Raw genomic sequence first — 22,593 nt, 5'->3', positions numbered from 1 at the left:
ATTAAAATAAAAAGCTTTCACAGGTCTGTATTCAAACAGGCTTCTGATTGCTCTTTCCCCCATGAAGGGAGCCAGTGATATAGTGCACCAAGCTCTCCTGTAATGTGTAAATAAACAGGGAAGACTTTGCTGGAGGAATATTTCTATAACAGGAGGTCATGTGGCTGCAGACTCACCGCGAGTGCTGAGCTGAGGCTGTATTAAAACAGATCCCCTTTTCATACCTTCCAGCATAAAGGCTTCTTGTAGGAACGCATTTACTTAGCGCTCACCCACATGCTTAATTACGAAAGTAGGAGGCTCCAGTTACAACTAATTCTGCTCTTCAGCCTTCGAACAGCAAAGCACAAAACCTCTGCAGGGAGCTCAGAAGCCACTGGAAAATGGGGCCGTGGCCCTCTGAGCATTCAGAACTGGGACAGGAGGAAACTATTGCATGGAGTTTGGCAGGGTGAAGTTATGTGGGCTTCAAGACACGCAGTGCATGAACCCAACAATTGATGTCATCTTAAGGAAGCTGTCCTAGCCATGCCTAGTCAGATTGCTGACCCTGGTCTAGGAAAAAAGCCTCTTGCCACCAGCTGAGAAGAGAGAGGAGATGGGGGTAGAGAAGATCCACCATCTCCCTCTTTCTTACTCTGTGTGGCAGGGAGGATGGAGGGATGATAAGGAGACGGGGATGAGGTGGAGTGGAAAGCTGATGGGAGGCCCCCTCCTAGGTCAGCCTTACTAAGGGTCTCCTATAACCCACCCACTCTCTGAACCAGTTCCTCCTGGAGGATTATTACAGATCCCTTGGAATCGTGTCTAGCTCAAGCTCCCTTGCACAAAGTGGGCGAAGAAAGAACTCACTTCTCTCCTCATATTTTATATACAGAGCTGAAGCAACTCATCCTCTGCAAGTACTGTGACATCAAGAGAGCTCTCCTCTGCCTGCAGATGCATGCAAGAGAGAACTTCTCCCCCAGAAAAACTCCCACCCTTTAGAGCCCCTGTTTCCCAGAACTGCCTCAAGCTTGCATGGTAGCAGCCTCCTTGGAGGCCAGGAGAACAATCCCTTACCATTGTCTAGTGTGAACGTGTTGATTTTTCCAATGGAAACTGCCTAGATTTGCCTTTGTGGAGTGGGTCGCTTTTTCTGGGGTTTTAGAAACCTAAAGTAGGAACTAAGTGCTTTCAAAGCAAAGAAGTGACATGCACGGTTCAAATTCAGCTAGGTCACAGACCCTGTTGTATTAATTTAGATGGAACAAAGAGGCCCGAAAAATCAAACATAACTCATAATCATAATACCCCCAAACATAATCAAACATATATGTGTTAACATAACCCAGTCACTGTCCAATGCTAAATAGTGTTAAACAAGGTTCAGGGTTTGGAATACAGAGACCTCATGACTGTGTGTACCATGCCAAACTCACCATTAAAAAAATCTTTATAACCTTTTATTAAAGATGCAGAAAGAGAAGTAAAAGGAGCTAAAGCATTTGAAATGTATGTGATTAAATAAGGTTTTCTTTGTAACAGCATCCCTTGTTCTCTTCCCTTTTAGCTGGAGAGTTTTTAGACAGAAAAGCTCCCTTGTTTGACAATCTTTTAGATGGTATCAAAGATGGTAATAACCGTCCTTTTCAGGAAAAAGTTTGTTGAAATGGGCTGGAGCTGTTGTTGTTCAAGTCCAATCCCCACTTCCTCAGAAGACAAAACCAGAGACAGACAGACACACAAGGGGAGAGAAGAGAACAGCAAAGATTGAAAATTCACCTTCTATCTCTGGTGTTGACTTTCACCTGCAACCTCACTGCTGGAAAAAACCCAGGACCAGCGTACAGTCTTATCAGCTACTCCGAGACCAGGCAAACTTGTCAGGCTGTTTAGGGCATTGCATTTAGCTGCCTTTCAGGTCACAGGCTCACAGCAGTGCTGCAAAATATGCAGTCTTGGCCAGCTGAGCCAGACTCTTATTAAAACAGAAGAAAAAAAGGAGCCAGGAAAGAGAAGAAATAAGGTGAGGAAGGGAAAAGGACTCATGGGGTGTTGGTAGGGGAACAGGGACAAAGTCTCACATCCAAGGTGTTGGCTGGGATTTAGCAGGAGCTGGAGGAGGTGACCATGTCATTTGGCTGCCTCTCTATGGCCTGGTCAAGACATCTTTCAGGATTAGGATGAAGAAAGCCCGGGATCCCAGGAGATGGTAGCCGTAAGGCTGAAGCTTGCTCCTTCCTGATCTCTCATCTTTCAGTCAAACAGCATCACGATAGCGAGCTTTTCCCTCTAAAGTGTCTTTTTGGGGACCCCAAAAGGCGAGGGATGGGTGGAATAGCCCATCCTCTCATTATTTTGTCCACCAACAAGCCTAATTTCTGACACACCAAATTTGTTTAATTGATTCTTGGTCTGACACTTTCCTATTTACCAGGATTGATCTTAACACAGTCCTTGAATTATATCAGTAGACCTTTTGGACTAATTCAGTCATTCCATCTCGCTTTTGCACCTTTTCCCAACAACATTTGTTGTCCTAGTTTATTGCGACAGTCCATGAACTTTCACTTACTCCTCCCAACTGAGTTCACAATTAGGGCAAATTGGCAGGCCCAATTATTTCAACAACCCTCACCAGAGGGAGCGCACGTTTTAAGGAGACCAGGTGCTAGTGAAGGGACAGTGACATGGCCAAGCCTAAACACAGCTCCTACTTACATAGGGATCGCAGTGTTGACCTGCTCCACTGCCAAGTTATCTTCATGTAAGTTTCCTGCACTCTCCAGGGCACAATGCAGGGCTATTTTGGCAGATGCACAGGGTGAAGAGTGAGTGCTAGGAACCAGCTGTGTTTGAAATCCAGATTGGAAAGAAAGCCTTCTAGGGGGATTTTAGTCTGTCTAATATTTGAGATCTAGTTATCAGCCACATTGCTGAACTCAAATCATCTCACATGTGGTTCTATTCCTATGCTGGGCCCTTCTTTAGACAATCTCCTGGTGGACTTCGACAGCCACAAGGTACTCCAGGACTGGCTGATTCAGGCCATTTCACATGGGCCTATGCTGTGGGACAGGTCTCCTTTTTTTACCTGGAGTAGCTCCATGCAATCTGAAGAGAGCGCTTGGAGCATTTATGAGTGACGATCAAGGATATAGCTTTTGCGATTGCCTGAGAGCATCCAGATGGAGTCCATCAACCGACGCTCTCACTAAAGACGTTTGAAGAGGCAGGAGTGGTGAACAATTTGAGAAAACAGTTGTGAAGTCGTCTTTGCTGTCCAGACATTGCAGATATTTGTCATGGGAGGAGAAAATTCTTATGAAGAAACTGGTGTCCTTTAAAAACCATGAGCACAAAATGATTCTCTGGGAAGGAGAAATGTCATCATTCAAGGTACTGGTCTTGAAGCAAACAACTCTTAGGAAGTGATGCCCCTCTCTCCGATGCAAAACTGGACAGACTCTCCCCTCAGTTGCTTTAATGAAGTGCCAGTTTGTGGGAATACAGAGGAGGTGTGCGGTTCTAAAGGTCCTTCATACACCAGAAATTTATCTTTTCAAAGAACAATTGGGAAGGGAGAGGAAGAAGTAGGGAAGAGAGAAGCAAACTGAAGGCTGCACCCTTAGCAACCCAAAGCCAGCATTTGAAAGAAATGCCTTTCTGTACTGGAAGCAAGGCCAATCAAGATGGCTCACAATAGGACCAGGATGAAGTCCATCATTTGTGCTGGCACGGACGGTAAAGTCCTTTGGTTTCCCATAACTTTCAAAAAACTTCCTCTCTTGTGGTTAACAGGAGACCTGGGTTCAGTTCTTCTGTGACCCTAGGCAAGTCCTTGAACCGCAGTTCCCTATCTATAAAATGGGGATAATTACACTGTCTTTCTCCCATGCTCTGTTTTTCTGGTCTATTTAGATTGTAAGCTTTTTGGGACAAGGACTGTCCCTTAACGTGTGTGGTGTGCAGCACCTAGCAAAATGCAGCCCCAATCTCAGTTGAGCCGTCTGTGTGCTACTGTCATACAATGAACGATTACCCCAAGGCATGAGGAGATATTTTGTAACTGCTCATAATCTGCACGGCAGATTTCACAGCTAGCCATCAGCGAAGAGGAGACCATTTCGAACAAATGTCATCTTAACAATAATAAAAAAAGCTTGTCACTTCTTGAGGGAAATGGCTCCAAACAAAAACACAGCCCTAAAAAAGTAAAAGTAAAAGTGCCAATCCAAGAGCAGAGCGAGCACATAGGGCATATGCTCACTTCAGCGCACAAAGGTTTGTGGGTAAAATACCACCCTCTGTTAAACCAGCTCATGCCCTGCTGAAGTCAATGAGGGTGTAACAGAGGGCAGATCTGAGCTGTGTGTTTGTGAGAGTAGGGTAGTTACATTCCCAAATGGCAGGGTACTCCTTCATGCAATAATTTCACTGTCCAGGAACCAGGCATCCTTCCTTGGTCAAACAATTTAGCTTCCTGGCATTGCTGATTAGAGGGTCTGTTTTTAAGGAAGAAAACAGACTCCTACCAAGAATAAATGCATGATCTTATCTTGAAAGAAATAGACTAGTAAATGTCACCAAAAAGGGAAGTCACAGAGGACACGCAGGGCTAAATTCTCAAGGACTCCCTTGTGCCTAAAAAAGTTATATACCTGAAATTATCACCTCCACTTCCACATCCCACTTTGGCACCTCCTCTCTGCCACCCCACAGTTTTAATCTTCCTCTCCCGCATAAAAAGAAGAGTCACATCCCCTTAAGTCTCCCTCACAAGAGGAGGAGGAGGAAGAAAAATGGTGTGTGATTGCAGTGCCCTGAAAGGGTTAAAGCCCTCAGAAGCCAAAGCTCCATTTGTTTTCCTACTTACAATGAGTCCATGAACTCCAGGAGGACCCAGGGCTCCCAATTCTCCCTAAAAGGAAAGAGACCAACACCGTTACAGACTCTTTTTAGACAAACAGAGGCTGAAAAGTGGCTCAGTGTTTCAAGGTCTTGAAGGAAAAGACCAGCCTCCCCCTTGCACCCGCCCCCCCCCCATTCCAACAGCCTGAGCAATCTAGAGCTTCCATCTTCAGAAAGCATGTTAATGAAGGAGGGCAGCCCCTCAGACAGAAAGCTACTTGTTGTTCTCCTGCAGTCCCCGCAGTTATGCGCCGAGACTGGCTTCCCCTCCTAGGAGCAGGCAGGATAAAGGGAGCGTTTCACTGGGTGTTTGACGGGGGAGGGGCAGGAGAAGGGAGGACAGGGAAGGGGTAGCAGGTGAGTGGGGCAAGGAAAATCGGGGAGGAAGGGAACTGGACAGAGAGGAAGGGATGGAAGGGGGGGCAGCCAGGGAAAAAGAAGGAGGGAAGGGGAGTTAAAAGGGATGAGCAGAGCTTGGTGGGAAGGATAGGGGAGCAGCTCCTTTAGCACTGGGGAGTGCAGGCTGGGAGGTGAGTGGTTACAGGCCGCGACATCTAATAGGGTGTGAAGGCACGACTCAGGCCGGGAGATCTGGGTTCCATCCCCAGTTCTGCCACCAGCTTCCTGAGTGACGTCAGGCAAGTCATGGCACCCCTGTGACTCAGTTTGCCCCTCTGTAAAATGGGGACAATCGTGCAACAAAATCTGTCACAAGAGACCACCTGGAAAAAAATCGTGCAACGAAATCTGTCACAAGAGACCACCTGGAAAAAAACAGGGTTGCATGGCATGTGGGGCCTTCCAGTAAAGGTGGAACAGAACTGTGGTCAGTACATCTGGGGCTGTCTCGAGTGAGGAGGTTGCTACTAAGAAGCATGATCTCTTGTGCAAGCAGGGCTAAGTAGTTGCTGCATGGAGGCCCGCAGACGAGAAGAGGCATGGGACTGGGCCCAGCATGTAGCACCTCCCACTGCACGCTGCTGACTACTGCAAAGGGCAGGGCAGGGCAGGGCAGGGCTGGGCCACTCTAGAGACAGTCCAGTACTGGCAGCCTCTGCATGGAGGTTCAGGGAAGGAGGGCGACTCCTTTCAACTCCTCTTCCCTCGCTTCTTGCAGCTGCTGACCCCAATCTAGTCCACAGTGTTTTGTAACTTCATTTCCAGAAAGGAAATGGGTTTTACTTGCAGCAGCTTCTCCAAAGGGAGGCTGGCCTTGCCCCCAGACCATTTTAGCAGGAATCCCTTCAGGATTCTGCTATTGCTTCCCAGACACTCATTTGTAACAACACGGTGGAAAGCAGCACCCATTACTGGCTGGGTGCTAGAGATGGTATTCTCTAGTAGATCCAGCCTATTCAGAGGGAGCAAGTAATCAGCAATAAAGTCAGATGCAAACATTGTTGTAAGAGATGCCGCCCTCCCTAGCACACCTCAGAGGCAGATGCAGGCACACACAGAAGTGGTACTGTTATAGAAGATATGGTTGATAGTTTCAAATAGGCAATCGGCAATAAACTATGCATTTTGATGTGACTGTGCCAAAACAACAGGATTCCCTATTCACTCTGTGCCCTTTACTGTTTATCATCCACTATGGATGCCCTGTGTGCAGGTAAAGAGCCAGCTACTCTTACTGGACTCTCAGTAACAGAGCAAACCATTTAGCAAAACAGAGATGCTGACTAGGTTTGTGGTTAAGGCACTGGGCTGGCGCTCAGGAGATATGGGCTCAATTCCCGGCTCCACCATGCAGTTGCCAGGGGACAGATTTTCAAAGGCATTTAGGCACCTAAAGCAGCTAACAGGCACTTCTGAAAAATCTCACTCAGCACTTAAGCAGATTAGATGCCTAACTCCCATTGGAATCATGTAGCGCTCAAAAGCTTGTCTCTTTCACCAACAGAAGTCAGTCCAATAAAAAATATGACCTTCCCTGCCTTGGACCTTTAGGCGCATAAATACCTTTGAAAATCTGGCCCTTTGTAACTTTGGGCAAGATACTTAAACCCCCTGTGCCTCAGTTCTCCATCTGAAAATGGGGATAACACTTCAATTCCGTTGCAAATATTTAGACTGTAAATCTTTAGGTCTTACTATGCACATGTACAGACTTTAGCACAATCCCTTTAGCCTCTAGCAGCTAGTCTCATACAAAAATAGTAATATACGCCTTCCACATTACAATTTTTTATATAATCTGTGTTGGATCAGATACTCCAGCTCTAGATAGGCTATCAAAGAAAGTAGCCAGAATTACCCAGGCTATGATGTGCGAGCGATGGAAGCCATTTTTACATAGTTCCATATAGTAAAACTCCCTTTTACTGTAAAATTGAGAAAATCCTAAATGGTTTCCAATACAGTGCAAGGTGCCAATTATTTTTCTGCTTACTGTGAGCTTGTTTGGTGGAGAAAGTGAACTTTGTTGAAAGAAGGACCTACAATGCTTAAGTGTACTGATCTATTGTGAGGAAGGAAATGTGTTTATTTTACGGAAAATGGAGAAAAGGACTTCCCCCCCCCCCACACACACACACGTACATTTCCTAATCCCAACCAACCTAAAATTGGTTTTCATGGTAAATTCATTTCCTGCATACTTGGGACATCTGCTAAAGCTTTGTTCTCTTGGGTGGGATTTCAGGATCGTTGGAGCTTCTGGGATAAGGTCTCCTTTAAAAGTTCAGTAGCCATAGCCCTCTTTTGCCTGGTTCAGTTACAAGATGAAAGATGCTCGATATTATCCAGCCAGGGAATAGAAGTACGACCTCATTTTCTGAATTCCTGATGAGTTCTATGTCCCCTGCTGTAAGGGATGGGGGGGTTAATTTTTATTCTATGCTCCTTGTTACTGGTGTGACCGGTTGGATACCTGAGCTATATCACAGCAAGTGTACCTCAGGAGAAGGGGCACTTTAGTGTCCAGGGACTGAGTGAGGCTGAAGCCAATTGTCAAAACATACCACAAGGTTTTCCTGCTTGGGAAGGAGAGGGGGTGGTGGATTAGTCACGCATGCTGGCCTTCCCTTGCCCTAGGAAAGGAAAGCAGAGGTTTCACTGGTGCCTTGGCTGCATCAACCTTTATCTTTTCTGGCGAGGTTATCCACAACAATAGCGTGACCACTAACAGTTCCCCAGATTTATTATCATCTCCTGCTTATGAGAGAGAGGAACACAGTCTGGAAATCTGACTCCATGCTCTCCTGTGTTGCTTGACTCTAGCCCTGGGTCAGGAGATAGATGAGGCGAGCTAATCATTGTTTCCCACATCCAGTTCCTATGATTTTACAACTCATTTAAATGGCCAGAGATCAGGGGAGTGGGGGATATGGAATGTGATGGCTTAACAGTTCTCAGGAAGCTGGCAGGAGGAGACTTGCGGTAGACTAACTCCTTTCACTGTATGAGATGAATGGAAAGAGGATGAGACGCAGACCACGCCAGCCATCCTCCATGTAGCAGCAGAGGAAGGAAAAGTACAGTATGGTACAGATGTTGAGGCAGCTCAGTGGATCAGACACAGGAAGGGGCAGCTCAGGACCCATGGCTGCCTGCCTGTGATTTAGCTATGTTTCACCTAGCGAACATGGCATATTTGTGTGTTCCACACGCAGACTTTCTGGAATTTTTCTGTGTCTGTGACTCCGCTCGTGACCTTGTGAACCTCCCTTCAAATGAGCCAAAACATTCTGTTTTCATTCCGTAATCTCTGAGGCACATTAATATTTAAAGGCCGTTGATAAGATGAAAGCAGAGTGATCCTTCTTGATGAATGAAATGGAGAGGACATTTACTTTCCTAGGATCTCTTTAATACTTGGGGAGTTGGCATTCAGCTGCTTTTAAACACATCTTCAGAATGGGCCTTTGATGTCTTGGAAATTTAAAAGTGTGTTCTTGGAAAAGAGAACATCTCTCTGAACATACATCAGGAGCTCAGACCTTCCTAAAGGATTGGTTGTCTTAAAGGATTGGTAATATCTATAGCCTTTCATTGCTAGGTCATTGATTCAAACCTAACCTATGTAGGAGTTGCTTGAGCTCACTGAACAATGGGGAAAAAAATTCCAAGAATACTTTTTAGGAATCAAAAACATTGAATCAACTGCGTTCGAGACTCTTATGTTTTCACTTTGCACTAAAGCTGGAGCAATCAAGCCCGACTAGCAGAAAATGCTTGCAGAAACTGAATTTTATGCTGAATGGAAATTTCAAAATGTGCACTTTAAGGGTTACTTATACAAATCATCCAATCAGGGAAGAGAAACAATACCAGTGACTTGTATAAATAACCAATGCAGTGTGTATTTCAAAGATTGACCAAGAACTGTTCATGAACAAATCGGGAGGAGAATTGGCAAAGACATCCATGAATAACTAATACTTTTGAGAAAGTCTGCAATCTGCTAGGAAATATTTTGTGAGCAGGAAAAAAAAGTAGCGAACACCTTATTTCTTATGAATTATTTTGCTCTGCTCGAACAGTGATTAAATGGTACCAACATCCAGTTGTTCAGTGGCCTATGTGACATGAATTGGTGATCTCAGTCCAATTCCTGCGGGACAAGACCACATCTTAAAAACCCAGTAAGGGTAATTTGAAAATATAGGAGAGACCAAGAACTGAATGGTCTGGAGACACTTGCTCCAGGTCAGGGCTGGGGCACAAGAGTAGGGAGGTGTGAAGTCATTTCTGTGCAGTTTCTGGTCCATAGATAGAAGCTCCAGAGCTAGCAATTTGGCACCTTTAAACCAGTATTTAAAATTCACTTTAAAAGAGACAGGATCTTAGAGCTTCCTCCAAGTACTCTAGACACACATTTATTAATGATCCGATGGCCGGAGAGATGTGGCAGCATGTTAGTTCATTTACCAGCATCAGACAAATGAGATTCAATAGAAACGAAGTTGTTAGGAGTTGTTGCACTTGTAGCACAAGCTTAGGAGAATCATTGCTGCTGAATGCCTGCCCTGATACTCCAAGGACAGAACAGATAACAATGGGCATGTACCATTCTCTGAAACAGTTTAGCAAACCAATTGCCTGCTTCATATCTCTGCTGTTAAACATACAGCCTTGCAGAACCCCCAAGCTGTTCCCACAAGAAGCAATGGCCAAGTGAAACCAGATCAAATGAGGAACCTGGAATTTTAAAATGAGAGAAACCAGGAGTGGCTGTAAAAGCCAAAATGTCACTTGCCAGTTTGGGGCCAATTTTCCTATGAGGCCTACATAGGCCCTGATCCCAAGATCAAAGGGACCCTCTCTATTGACTCAGTGACCTTAGTGAGCTCCAGATCAGGCCCAGAGAGCACAAACTGTTACGGAGGATAATATTGACAGTTGCATGTCAAGTTGGTTAAGAGCAGTGATGAGCTGCCAAATCTTAACAATGGGTTCCCTCCTCACCCATCGAGGCGGTCGTTGCCCACCTCTGCCCCGGGACTCCTGCCCCATCCAACCCCTCCATGCATTCCTTGACGCCCCCCGCCAGGACCCCTGCCCCATCCACCCCCCTCCCCTGTCCCCTGACTGCCCCCAGAACCGGACAGGAGGGTCTCGTGGGCCACCATAGTGGGTGCCCACCCCACCCCTAAGAGCCAGAGGCGAGGTGGGGAGTCCTGGTGGTGCTTACCTGGGGCAGCTCCCAGGAAGTATCCGGCAGGTCCCTCTGGCTCCTAGGGGTGGGGGAGCGTAGCTAGGGAGGGAGCAGGGGGAGCAGCTGCTCCCCCACTGATCAGATCAAAAGTGGTGCCTTAGACACCGACTCCCTGGGTGCTCGGGGCTGGAGCACCCATGGGGAGAATTTGGTGGGTGCAGAGCTGCCCTGCGCTTGGCCCCAGCTCACCTCCGTCCCTGAATGTACCATCCCGCTCTGCTTCTCCATGCCCCCCCACCTCTGCCTCCTCCCCTGAACGCGCCCCCTGCCCCGGCTTCCCGCAAATCAGCTGTTCGGCAGGAAGCCGGGGAGGGCAGAGAAGCAGGCCGCAGCTTCACACTCAGGCCGAGGGTGGCGGAGGTGAGCTGGGGCAGGGAGCAGTTCCCCTGTGCGGCCCCCCCTCCCGGGTTACCTGCTGCGGCACTGGGTAGCCCTCCTCATGCCCCCCGCCCCGCCCGAGCTCACCTCTGCTCTGCCTCCCTGGGCCTGACCGGGAAGCCGCCGCTTGCTTCTCAGCCCGCCCCGGCTTCCCACGCGAACAGCTGATTTGCGGGAAGCCGGGGGGGGGGGGGGGGCAGAGAAGCAGAGCGGGGACGGCGCATTCAGGGGAGGGGAAGGAGGCGGAGCGGAGATTAGGTGAGCTGGGGCTGGGCACCCACAAAATTTTCCCCGTTGGTGCTCCAGGGCTGGAGCACCCGTGAAATCGGTGTCTAAGGTGCCACTTTTGGCCGGTTAAATTTAGAAGCCCTTTTAGAACCGGTTGTCCCTCATGGAACAACTGGTTCTAAAAGGGCTTCTAAATTTAACAACTGGTTCTAGCGAACTGGTGCAAACCGGCTTCAGCTCACCACTGGTTAAGAGCAACATCGTTCCTCACACCCATGCTACGTTCCCTACAATTATATCCCTATGGGAAGAAAGTGCTCCACAGGACTGGCATGCAGGAGAAGCGATGGAGGGGGCAGAGAGGGAAATGGGATGCAGATGGCACTACAATGACCTGTTAACTGAAACACCGGAACTAGCAGTTTATGTCAGAGATGGAAGGGCTTTTCAGAGGAATCTAAAAACAACAGACTGACAGCTGCCTGTGAACTCCCAAGACAGCTTCAGCAGAGAGCTTCCTTCAGATTCTAGGCACCCAGCACAACATAGTACAACAGGGTGTAAAACAGAGCAGCAAGAGAGAAGCAAAAAGTCTACTGAAGACTTTGCAACTTACTGGGTTCCCATCTATGCCTGGAGGTCCTCGTTCACCAAAATCGCCAGGAAAACCCTGAGATTGGGAGGCAAATACAAACAAATGTTGGTTATTGGCACATACTGAGAAAAGAAAACAAACAGACAACTTAATGATACTCCTGTTTTGCTCAGAGCAGTGTTTTGAAAGCCAGCAGGTTACAAAGCAGGTCTGAGCACAGACAGACTGCCACTTGTGGTGCCTGAAGTTAAAGATTATGATTAAAAAGACTCCCAACACCACCAACATACTGGAGGAGCACTATACGGCCATGTGGATGAGGACAAGGTTTGAGTCTTTCCAGAGGCCAGCAGGAGGTGCTAAAGAGACAGACCACATCTGCAGCATGCTTTGCATCACTCAGCCATGAGCCGTAATACATTCAGCAGTAAGAGTCCCAAGAGGTAGAAATCAGAGGAGAAAACAGAAGTCTTTAGCCTTGACCATAATGTGAAAAACACCCAGGTGTCAGCAGTGGGAATGCAATAGGGGTCAGCAATGAGATAGCCAAGGACAAATCAATTCGTAAGCCGTGGTTAAAACCTGCACAGTTGTTGACCGGGGTTTGCCCTTATCTATTCTTGCAGCTAAAACCATATCCGTCACTGGATCAGCGACATCCATTGGTAACATTCTTTATCAGCAACGGACAAATATCACAGCTTAGACAAGGCATTGGAGGCTCCAATGAGGACAAAAGGTATGTGTTGATTCTCCGCCCCACACACACTTTTGCCTCTTGCATAAGTTGCTGACAGCTTGTGGAGAAGCACCAGCAGTGCTACAGAAAGTCTGAGTCAGGCACCGAATGCCAGCTTTCATTCCGTTTTAAAATTGGGTCACAGCAATCTAAAGAGAAGCTTTGCTGCTTATAGCTGAAGTATTTACTGGAATACAGGCAGAGACAGGAAAAAGAGGGTATTAAACCATAAAGCCAGAAGCTGCCTGTCACATTAACATTTCTAGAGCCCCGCAAAGTGGACTGTGTATGTCAAAGAAAAAACACCCTGAAGATCTGTAATTTTGTGTAGATGTGAAGTGATGATGAGTGTAACGAACAGAAGTTGGGGGATCCGATGCTGCCCGTAACACTTAGGGAATGTTCACACTGCAGCTGGGAGCATGCTGCCCCATGTGGGTAGACAGGCTACCTCTGTTCAAGCTGCTGCTCTAACCATGGCAGGGTAGCACAAGTGCCAGCTTAGTTAGCGACGTGAATACATACCCATCCAGACTCTCTGGGTGTGTATTTTGGCAGTTTACTCAAGCTGCCGCTCATACTACCCCCATGACATTACTATATTTAGTTCGAGCAGCTACACTGCTTGCTCAACCAGAGCTAGCTCGTCTGTCTGTCCGTGTTGGGAAGCGCTCTATCAGCTGCAGTGTAGAGGTACCTGGAGAGAGCTCACCCACCAGCCAGTTGGTAGATCAGGGAATACAAAGTTAGATGAAAGACATATCCCCCCAGCAATACTGACTGCATACAGCATGGCCAGAAAGGCTTGAACTTTCAGAAGGCTGGACAGAGCAGAAAAAGTCCAATCTTACCCCCCAAGACAGGGGTGGTTTTCCTTTAAAATACAGTGGGATTTAGATTTTTCTGATCATTGCTTTTACAAGCTTTTTGGATTAGCTGAGGTCCCAAAAGCAGCTTCCCTTTAGGGCTGATGTAGGGGCTCCCTGACTTATACCAATCAGCGTGGCTTTCAGTGGAAAGGGTCGGTCTGGAAAGAGTTTTCATTGGTATTTACAGAAGGCAGGAAAGAATTCTGCACCTTTCGAGTGATGTTCAACTGCAGGAAAAGAAAGTGACAGCTTGTGGCAATGCCAATTAGAGCTTGACTGACCCTCCTTGGCTTGAACTATTTAGAGCAGAGGTGGGCCACATCCGGCCCATGGGACCATCCTGCCCGGCCCTTGAGCTCCTGGCTGGGGAGGCTAGCCCCGGGCCCCACCCCCGCAGCCTCAGTGCGCCATGCCACCAGCACGGGAGGGGGCTGCACTGCGGGGGCAGGGGAGAGCAGGGAGGGAGGCTCACCTGCAGCCTTCAGGGAGCAGGCGGGCGGTGCGGGTGGCGGGAGCATGGCAAACGTGAGCGGAGACTCAGGAGGAGCACTGGGTGGTCGCGCAGCCGGCCGGAGAGTAGTGGTGCTTTGAAGGGGAAACCGCTGCCTCTCTCCGGCTGCCCCTGCTCCTCCTGCGTCCTCCGCCCATGTTCGCAGGGCCGCATTCGGAAAGGGGCTTTAGAGGGGGGGTTGGATAGTGGTGGGGTCCTGGGGGGCCTGTCGGGGCAAGGGTGTGGATAGGGGTCGGGGCAGTCAGGGAGCAGGGGGGTTGGATAGGGGATGGGGTCCCGGGGGGGCAGTTAGGGGCAGGGGACCCCAGGAAGGGGCAGTCGGGGACAAGGAGTAGGGGGGGTTGGATGGGTTGGGGGTTCTGAGGGGGGCAGTCAGGGGGCAGGAAGTGGGAGGAGGTGGATAGGGTTAGGGTTAGGGTTTGGGGAGGCACAGCCTTCCCTACTCAGCCCTCCATACAGTTTTGGAATCCCAATGTGGCCCTCAGGCCAAAAAGTTTGCCCACCCCTGATTTAGAAGAACTTGGGTCCTGTTTGAGATGGCAATTGAGCTTCTCTGCACATCTGGTCCAGGAAGCTCACTGTGCATAGCAATCACTCGGGTTCAGCAATCAAATCCGGAGTCGTGCAAATCTCACCAAATGCAGCTCAGTGGCAATAATGCAGAGGAGAAGGAAGCTGGACACTGTAAAGGCTGGGAGTGGTCTTCCGCTGCTCGTTAGCAATCGCTGCCGAGACATGGGGTATCACGTGTCCCTGCTGACCGTTCTCTAGAGATGCAATCCCTCTTTATGCTGCTGGAAAAAGCCAATTACCTTAGCTACCCTTGTTTGGGGACCTGCCCCTTCTCTCCCTAGGCCAGAAACTGAAGAGATATGGTGGGAAAGGAACAATAGCCAGAGTTGAAAATACAGGCTCGTCTCCCCTTTCATGACTCAGTTTTCAAGGCTTTGTTCACCCCTGAGCAGAGCATAAGCACAAGGCCTAAACGCTTAAATCTTTAAAATAGGCCATAAGGGGTGCATAGGCTTTTGCATTTTACCCTCTGAATTCCCTCCCTCTAAGGTAAGAAGTTGCCTGGAAGATAATTTACTTAGGGTTTGATCCTGTCAAGTGCTGAGTGCCCTTGACACTCACTGACCTAATGGCAGCTGAGGAAATCAGCTCCTACAGGATCAGACCTGAAATTCTTTTCCCTGTAGTTTCTTTAAAAGCCAATATGGTACATTCATTTCAACGGGGGTAATTCTGCCTGCTAGAGGAAAAATCAGAATGGCTGTATCCTGGGGGATCAAATGTTGTATTTAAGAGTACAGCAATTCTCATGTTCCTTTAGTAGGAAATATCTTATGGAGAGAGATGTGACATCCCCAGTACCCTGTCTCCGATATCATATGTTCCTAAGGAAGTCACAAGCCTATCCTTAATGAATCTATTGCAACATTATCCTACAGAAGGGAAATTTCTTCCTCACCCCAGATTTTGCTCGAAAGCATGAAGAATGATGGATCTTACCATGTGTAGCCTAACACACACAAATGCATGTGTTGTTTGTATCTATATCAAAAGGACAATTCCTGGTTATGAATCTTACTAAATAAATTGCTTCTACGGGAATAACATGAGGCAGTGAATTCCAAAGGTTAGTTACAGATGCCTAAAAGAAAAAAAACTGACTTGTTTTTGATTGTTTTTTACATTTGTCTTAAGATTCACTGAGCGCTTCCTCATTCTTGTCACATGGTGAGGGTAACTTGGAGCTCTCAATTGGCTCTCTTTACCAGTATTTTATTATTTGTATTACAATGGTGCCTAAAGGCCTAAATGAGATCAGGATCCCATTGTATGAGGTACTGTACATACATAAAGTAGCAGAGTCCAAATCCCAAATAATTTATAATCTAAACGGACAACACAGAGGGTAGGAGAAAGAAAGGATTATTGGCTCAATTTTACAGATGGGGAATTCGGGCACAGAGAGATAAGTAACTTGCCCATGGTCACACAGTTAGTCTATGGCTGAGCCAGGAATTGAACCCTGCTCTTCCGAATCCTAGTCCAGTGCCTTACCCTTAACACAGACATCTTCACTCTGATACTCTGCATATCTCCTAATATTCGCCTCTCTTTTCCAAACTTGTAAATCTCTCCATTCACAGAATCCCTCCTGTCCCCACCCATGGTACACTTCAACTCCAGTCAGCTGCCTGTCTCTGCCAGGTTCTTTCTGAAATGTGGGGACGAAGATGAACAGAACTTTCATAGTGAAGACCCCCCAGCATCAGTTTACACAATAATATTTTCAGTATTACTCGCTTTCTCCATCTTAAGACAGCATTAATGTCTTTTGTCCACCACAAACCATTCTGCAAGTACCTAACTCAATGATACTCAGACTTCAATGGAGCCACAGTAGTGTGAATTCAGTTTCATTTACTATAGTACTATTCCTATTTAAACAGTATGATGGGAAATATTTTGTTTATATTATATAATTCTCACAGAAAATAAGTTAATAACTTAGTGCAAGTTGTTAACTTAATTGATTAACAACATAGTAAAAGCATCCCGAGTAGTTAATAACTTAGACTGGTTAATAATTAAATCCCACAGTGTTTTAATATCAGGAGCTGCAAAGAGCCACAGGAGACACATTAAAGAGCCACTTGTGGCTTGCAAGCCACTGTCTGTCTGCCTTCACTGAACTGAACTACCGCTAGTATGTCTTTCCCTCAGAGGCTAGAATTTATTCGTAACCCTTTCTCCAGCAAGAGCAGTAAATGGCTCTAAGTTACACTGGAGTTACAAACCAATGAGCTGCCCAGAGTTGTGTGCGTCACACAGCACAGACTATGGCTATGTCTATGTAATGGGGAATATAGTGCCATAGCTATGGCACCATAGCTATGCTGCCATAACCCCATAGCGTAGAAGTAACCTACTGTGACAGAATGGGTTTTCCTGTCGCTGAAGGAACACCTCCTGTCTGAGTGACGGTAGCTGGAAAGAATTCTTCCATCGACCAAGCTGCATATACACCGGGGGTTAGGGCAGCATAGCTACGGCACACAGCACTCTGGATTTTTCACACCTGTAAGCATTGAAGCTATGTCGACTTAAATTTTAAGCACAAAGCTGACCTATGCACAGATTGACTCTTTACTTGCATAAACACCAAATGCTTTTGGTACAAGATCAGTTTCACAATAGAGGAGCCAAAGTCCATCATCAGAGCAATAAGATCTAACTTTTCTTTTCCTTTTTTTGGTCTGCCTCTCCCTGCCAATGAGGGCTCAAGTATAGGGGTACACAGTAGTCACTACGTCAAGCATATGTGTGTCTTCAAGGAGAAAGAAGTTGTGTTTAAGATGATTTTTGGCTTGACTCTTCTCTAGTTTTCAGCTCCACTCAGCACAGGGGTATGTGAGGTGTGGCAGGGAGCCAACTGCAGCTCACTGATTCGGTGCTGGATCAAGTTAGAGTAACCTATGGGGGCTGCTCTAAATTACACCAATGGTGTAAAACTCCTACAAGACAATTGGAGGATTAATACAGCAGAGTTTTGCCATGCCTCCTACCTGCCCCACTCCTTTCCTCCTCTGGTACACCTTTTGCAAAGGGGAAGGGCAGAGGCAGCTGGTGCAGGAGCCTGGTCCACCAGCTTTATGCCAACAGAGAGATCGCCTCTGCTAAGGGAGTTCTCCACAGTGAGACTCTTAGTGCCACTCAGGCAAGAGCCTAATGGAGCATCTGGCCCCTTGATTTTGTGATTACATCTAGGGCTTAAGCAGAAAGGATCAAGTTATTCAAAACAACTGTCCCCTGCCGCATGGACGCCAATATGGAGAACCTAGACAGACACACACGCTGTGAGGAGGCTTTCAAATAAGAAGTCACTATAGAGCTCCCTTAATCCACCTATCTGGCTCCAACAGACGAAGTCTGATGGGGAGTCTGCTATGCAGTGGGTGATATTATTGTGTTCTGTGGCCTGCTAGATGACAGCATGGGGCGGGAGAGGGAGGGAGAGAGAGATTCCCTCCGGTTCAGCAGAGAGGAACCTTTTTGTGTACACATTTCATTGCTGGCTTGTCTCAGAGAGAAACAGATTGGGGATGGGAAGAGCTTTGAAGAAAGTGAAAGTCAGGATCAGAATGCTGGTTCAGCTCATTTTATCTGACACAAGATTGGCAGACACTAAGAGAATAAAAAAAGGGGTTTTCGTAAGTTCCTTGGGAGCCAGAATATGATGGCATAGCAGTCCTTTCCAAGCAGTGTCTCGCTTTCTCTCTCTCTCATACCCTCTCTCTCGCCCCAAAGATTTTTGGTAGTTTAATTGCTGGCACTCTGCACAGCTGCACCCGACCAGCTCCATTGAATGCTATGGACAGAAGCTTCTTTAGAAAGATGAATCTGAAGAAAGCAAAATATGATGGCCAATAGCAGCATGCCATTTGGAAACTCCATCAGTGAAACTGACATGGGTGAGACTCGGATAGTAGAACACCAATAGCAAAAAAACATGCAGAGAAGCCTGAAAATAAGACATCACCAGAGATTCACTTATCTTCCAAGGGTTTGCACCAGAGACCGGACCAGTTAACACCCAGGGATCAAATTCAGCCCCCAATTAAGTCAATGGGAGTTTTGCCATTGACTTCAGTGGAGCCAAGATTTCCCCCTCTGCTGTACCAATCATCTGCAGCATTCAGTTCATGCTAGTGAGGGTGTGAAAACTTGGTTGGGGTCAGGTTTCAGAGTTTACGGGAATCATTGCAAAAGGGAAAGTTGTGCGCCTTTCCAACTAGGCACTGCATCTCCTAAGCCTGCACACAGGCCTGGCCAAGAAGCTGTGGTGAATGCCTGCTGGAAGCAGCTTTCTGATGTCTGCAGACACAATAAATAAATAAATAAAGGGCATTCTTAAAAAGCAAAAAACAGGAAAAACCAAAACTCTGCTACATGTTGAACCAATAAGGCTAAAACAGGAAAAACTCGTTGCTTGATCAATAAAACGATATTGCCTTGGAATATTCTTTTGTTTACAATAGCGAAGGATAATATGAATGCTCATAGAAATGACACAATAGTTACACTGCTGCATATTCCATAGTGATAAACTCTCCACACTCTAGTAACAGCACTCTGACTTCTGATGGTATGTTTACACTGCAATGGGGAGGTGTGATTGCAACATGTGTAGATGTACCCGAGTTAGCTCTGATCTAGCTAGATCAGAGCTAGCGTGAGTAACAATAGTAGTGAAGCCACGGCAGCATCGGCATCAGCTGCTCAAGCATGTACCCAGGATCCTGCATGGGCAGGGCTAGCCCATGCTGCCCCATGGCTTTGCTGCTACTATTACTCGAGCTATCTTTGATATACATGTGCTGCAATCACACCTCCCGATTGCAATGTAGACATGCCCCAAGAGAAAAGCACTACAGCAGTAGTTCTCATAGTGATCCCTGGGCCACAAGAGGAAGGATGGTTCAATGGTTAGGGTGCTCGTCTGGGGTTTGGTCAACTCTAGGTTCAAGTCCTTGCTCAACCACAGACATCCTGTGTGACCTTGGGCAACTCACTAAAGGCTTGTCTACACAGGGAATTATTAACAATTATACTGGTATCATTAAACTGATTTGATATATACAGCTGTATTGGTCTGAGTATTTTGTGGACAATCTTAATCTTTTTTTTTGTTTGTTTATCTTATGCCCCTTCCAGAACAAGATAAAATAAACCAGAAAAAGGCACAAGAGAGTGTCCACATGGGGAGTTATACCCATATAATTTTTATGATTTCAATTTACACCTTAATTTATAGCAGTGTAACTTTGACAAGCACTTAGTCTCTTTGGGCCTCAGTACCCCATCTGTACAATGGGATAATGGAACAACCCTCCCTTGCTGTGAGGATCAATGTGTTAAAGAGAGTGAGGTGCTCAAATACTGTGGTGATGGGGACCATATACGGTAAAAAGACAGAACGGGGGTGTTGGGTAGTAAGTATCACATTGGTGTCCACAGAGTTAGGTAAAGATTAAAGCTCCTGTTATTCTGCCTTTCCCCATCCTGGGGTAAAATACAGCCAAAATGCCAATAAACTAAGAACTGAAACACAAAACAGGGTTGTCAACATTAACACTCACTACCCTTGGCCTGGTCTCCCCTTTGCCTAAACTATGCAGCCTATGCCAATAGCGCTCAGTCTTTCCAGACTACCGTACCCCTTTCAGGAGTCTGATTTGTCTTACATTTCACCTCACTTAAGAGCTACTTGCTTACAAAAAATCAGACAAAAAATACAAAAAAGTGTCACATTACTGAAAAATTGCTGCTTTCTCATTTTTACCATATAATTATAAATCAACTGGAAAATAAATATTGTACTTACATCAGCATATAGAGCAGTATAAACAAGTCATTGTCTGTAGGAATTTTAGTTTGTACTGACTTTGTTTGTGCTTTTTATGTAGTCTGTAGTAAAATTAGACAAATATCTAGATGAGTTTATGTACCCGCTGGAAGACCTCTGTGTACCCCCAGGGGTACACATACCCCTGGCTGAGAACAACTGGCCTAAGCCCTCCCAACTCCCAGGTATTAATGGCAGCATGTGGTTCCCAGGTGCATGTCTTTGGACCTAAACATGTAAAACGAATCCTGCGGGAACAGGGGCAACCCAGCCTCAGAAGGAACTTAACCACAGTGTCATAGGTACTAATTTTCCATACATGCAACAGATGTAGGAATTGCATGCAACCATGAAAGACAGGGGAGATGGTCCCAAAGCCCATCTCTCAACAAAGGTAAGATCCAAACTATGAAATATTCTAGCATCAACGGTCCAGTGCATGAGAGCTTTCAATAGTAATGCCACAGTGTTTCAGATGCTTACCAAATACTGCAGTATTTTTTAAGGGGTGAGCAGCACTGCTTTGGACCCCTGTTGTGGATTACTGCAGTATTCTGCTTTTTAACTCAGGGAAGTGCTTTAGCTCCCGCACACCCCTAAGGCTATTTCCCAACTTGGCTGTCCCCAACACGCAGCCAATCGCCTCTTGTTTGATCCTACAAGGCAGTCATGTTCCACAACCTTGGTAATGCCACAAATTGGCCAGAATGCTGCAAGCAAGCAGCCAGTGGGATTAGAGGAAGATTTTATTACTCTATCTGCTTCTTGTTCTTCCCTAGATTCTTCCTACTACCTCCCTCTAGTGTCCCCAAGGAGTACTGTATTGACTCACTTCTACTCTATTCCACGAGCATGCTATATACCACATTAGAGACATGGGGGAGGCAGAAAGCGCTTCTTTCACAGCCTTGGTGATGAGCAAATACAGGGTGGGGCCAACGACAAGAGATTTGTGAAAACGACTAACCAGTCTAATATAATTAAAATCCTCCTCCCCGGCCCCACAGGATAGTAAAGAAATGTATAACTTTTGTTGATGAAAATCCTACCATTTAGGATTGTGAGCGTGTTACAAGCATGCTGCAGTTTGCTTCCTGAGCAGCATAGCCTGTGGAAAGTATGCTCAAGGACTGGGATTGAACAGAGAAACACCACACTGAAAAATAGATAGATATTCATCCTTCCAGCTATAGGATACAAAGTGGGTAACTGGATGGAGGCAACAAAGGCAATAGAGCTAAGAGGAAAACATGTGAGTAACAAGTTTTGCTGGAGAAGAGCCAATGGGGCTCCTCTATGGACTGCTGAAGTCAGGTATGACCAAACTTTTGGCTCTAGTTAGCAGCTGGGAAATATTAAAAAAAGCTGAATGGATTTCACATTGTCAGAGAGAAACTCCCTGAAAGAAGCAAGCCGAAGTGGCGTTCAAAAACAGCATATACAAGCAGGAGAGGGTCTTGCCCTAAGGAAATGGTCTTCAATATATATATGGCCCCCATTATATGGTGCTCATATGTGAGCACCTCACAACAACCTGGTGAGGCAGGGCCCTGCTGTTCTCTCCACTTTACAAAGAAGTAACTGAGCCCCAAGAGGGTAAACGATTTGCACCAGGCCACCCAGGAAGGCTGTGGCACCATTGGGAATGGAGCCCAGGTCTTCAACAACCTAGGATAACCACTGGATCAGATCAGCCTTCCTCTCTGCAAAAGGCATATCCTCCTGTATCCAGCTTAATGAGAGTTCTGGTGAGGATGGTCAGGCTCAGACAGATAGATGAACACAAACACTATTTTCCCCTTTCCCTGTTTATATCATGGTGCCTGTTAAAATGGTGCTCAAGACCAGGTCCTCTCCTTTCACCGCTTAAAAGGGACACAAGGAGCAATAGGCCTTTTTGCTATGGTTTTCAGAGAGGCTCTAGAAAGACAGACAGAAAGAAAAACAGAGCTCTCATCCTCATCACGGAGATCAATGATCCTCAAGAAATAGAGGAGAATGGTAAGATGCTTTGAATCTTACACCTCCCCTAGACTTTTTCAGAGGTGAAGAGAAAGAACATCTGATTTTGTTTAAAACTCTTTCTCTGCTGGAGTAAGGGAAGCAATCTGGTGGCTGCTGCTTCAAAGAATCCTGGCAGGTCTTCAGGCCGATAGAATCCTTCTCCAAAAATAGGATTTTATTTTCCTGTTGGCTGAAGGTAAAGCTGCCCAAAGGACCCAGCCCTCCAGCCTTGGTCTGCAAAAAGCTATGTTTGCCAGTTGGCTTCAGCCAGGTGAGCTGGTGCCCAGAAAGTCTCCCTGAAG

General features: G+C 46.5%; 1 protein-coding gene across 3 annotated transcripts in view; it reads right to left on the bottom strand.

The window, feature by feature from the left end:
• The window catches only part of LOC119844294 (collagen alpha-1(XXVII) chain B-like), a 307,212-nt gene that overhangs the window by 122,215 nt on the left and 162,404 nt on the right, over positions 1 to 22,593 (bottom strand). For all 3 annotated transcript variants that reach the window (XM_043498719.1, XM_038374938.2, XM_038374939.2), the window contains 2 exons: positions 11,775 to 11,828; positions 4,859 to 4,903 (listed from right to left, as the gene is read on the bottom strand). In XM_043498719.1, the coding sequence (XP_043354654.1) occupies positions 4,859 to 4,903; positions 11,775 to 11,828 (99 nt within the window). The remainder of the gene's footprint in view (positions 1 to 4,858; positions 4,904 to 11,774; positions 11,829 to 22,593) is intronic.

This window comes from Dermochelys coriacea, chromosome 16 (assembly GCF_009764565.3).
Source record: "Dermochelys coriacea isolate rDerCor1 chromosome 16, rDerCor1.pri.v4, whole genome shotgun sequence".
NCBI classification, from domain to species: domain Eukaryota; kingdom Metazoa; phylum Chordata; order Testudines; family Dermochelyidae; genus Dermochelys; species Dermochelys coriacea.
Note: the sequence above shows the minus strand (reverse complement) of the source record. Positions and strands in the feature narration are given on the sequence as shown.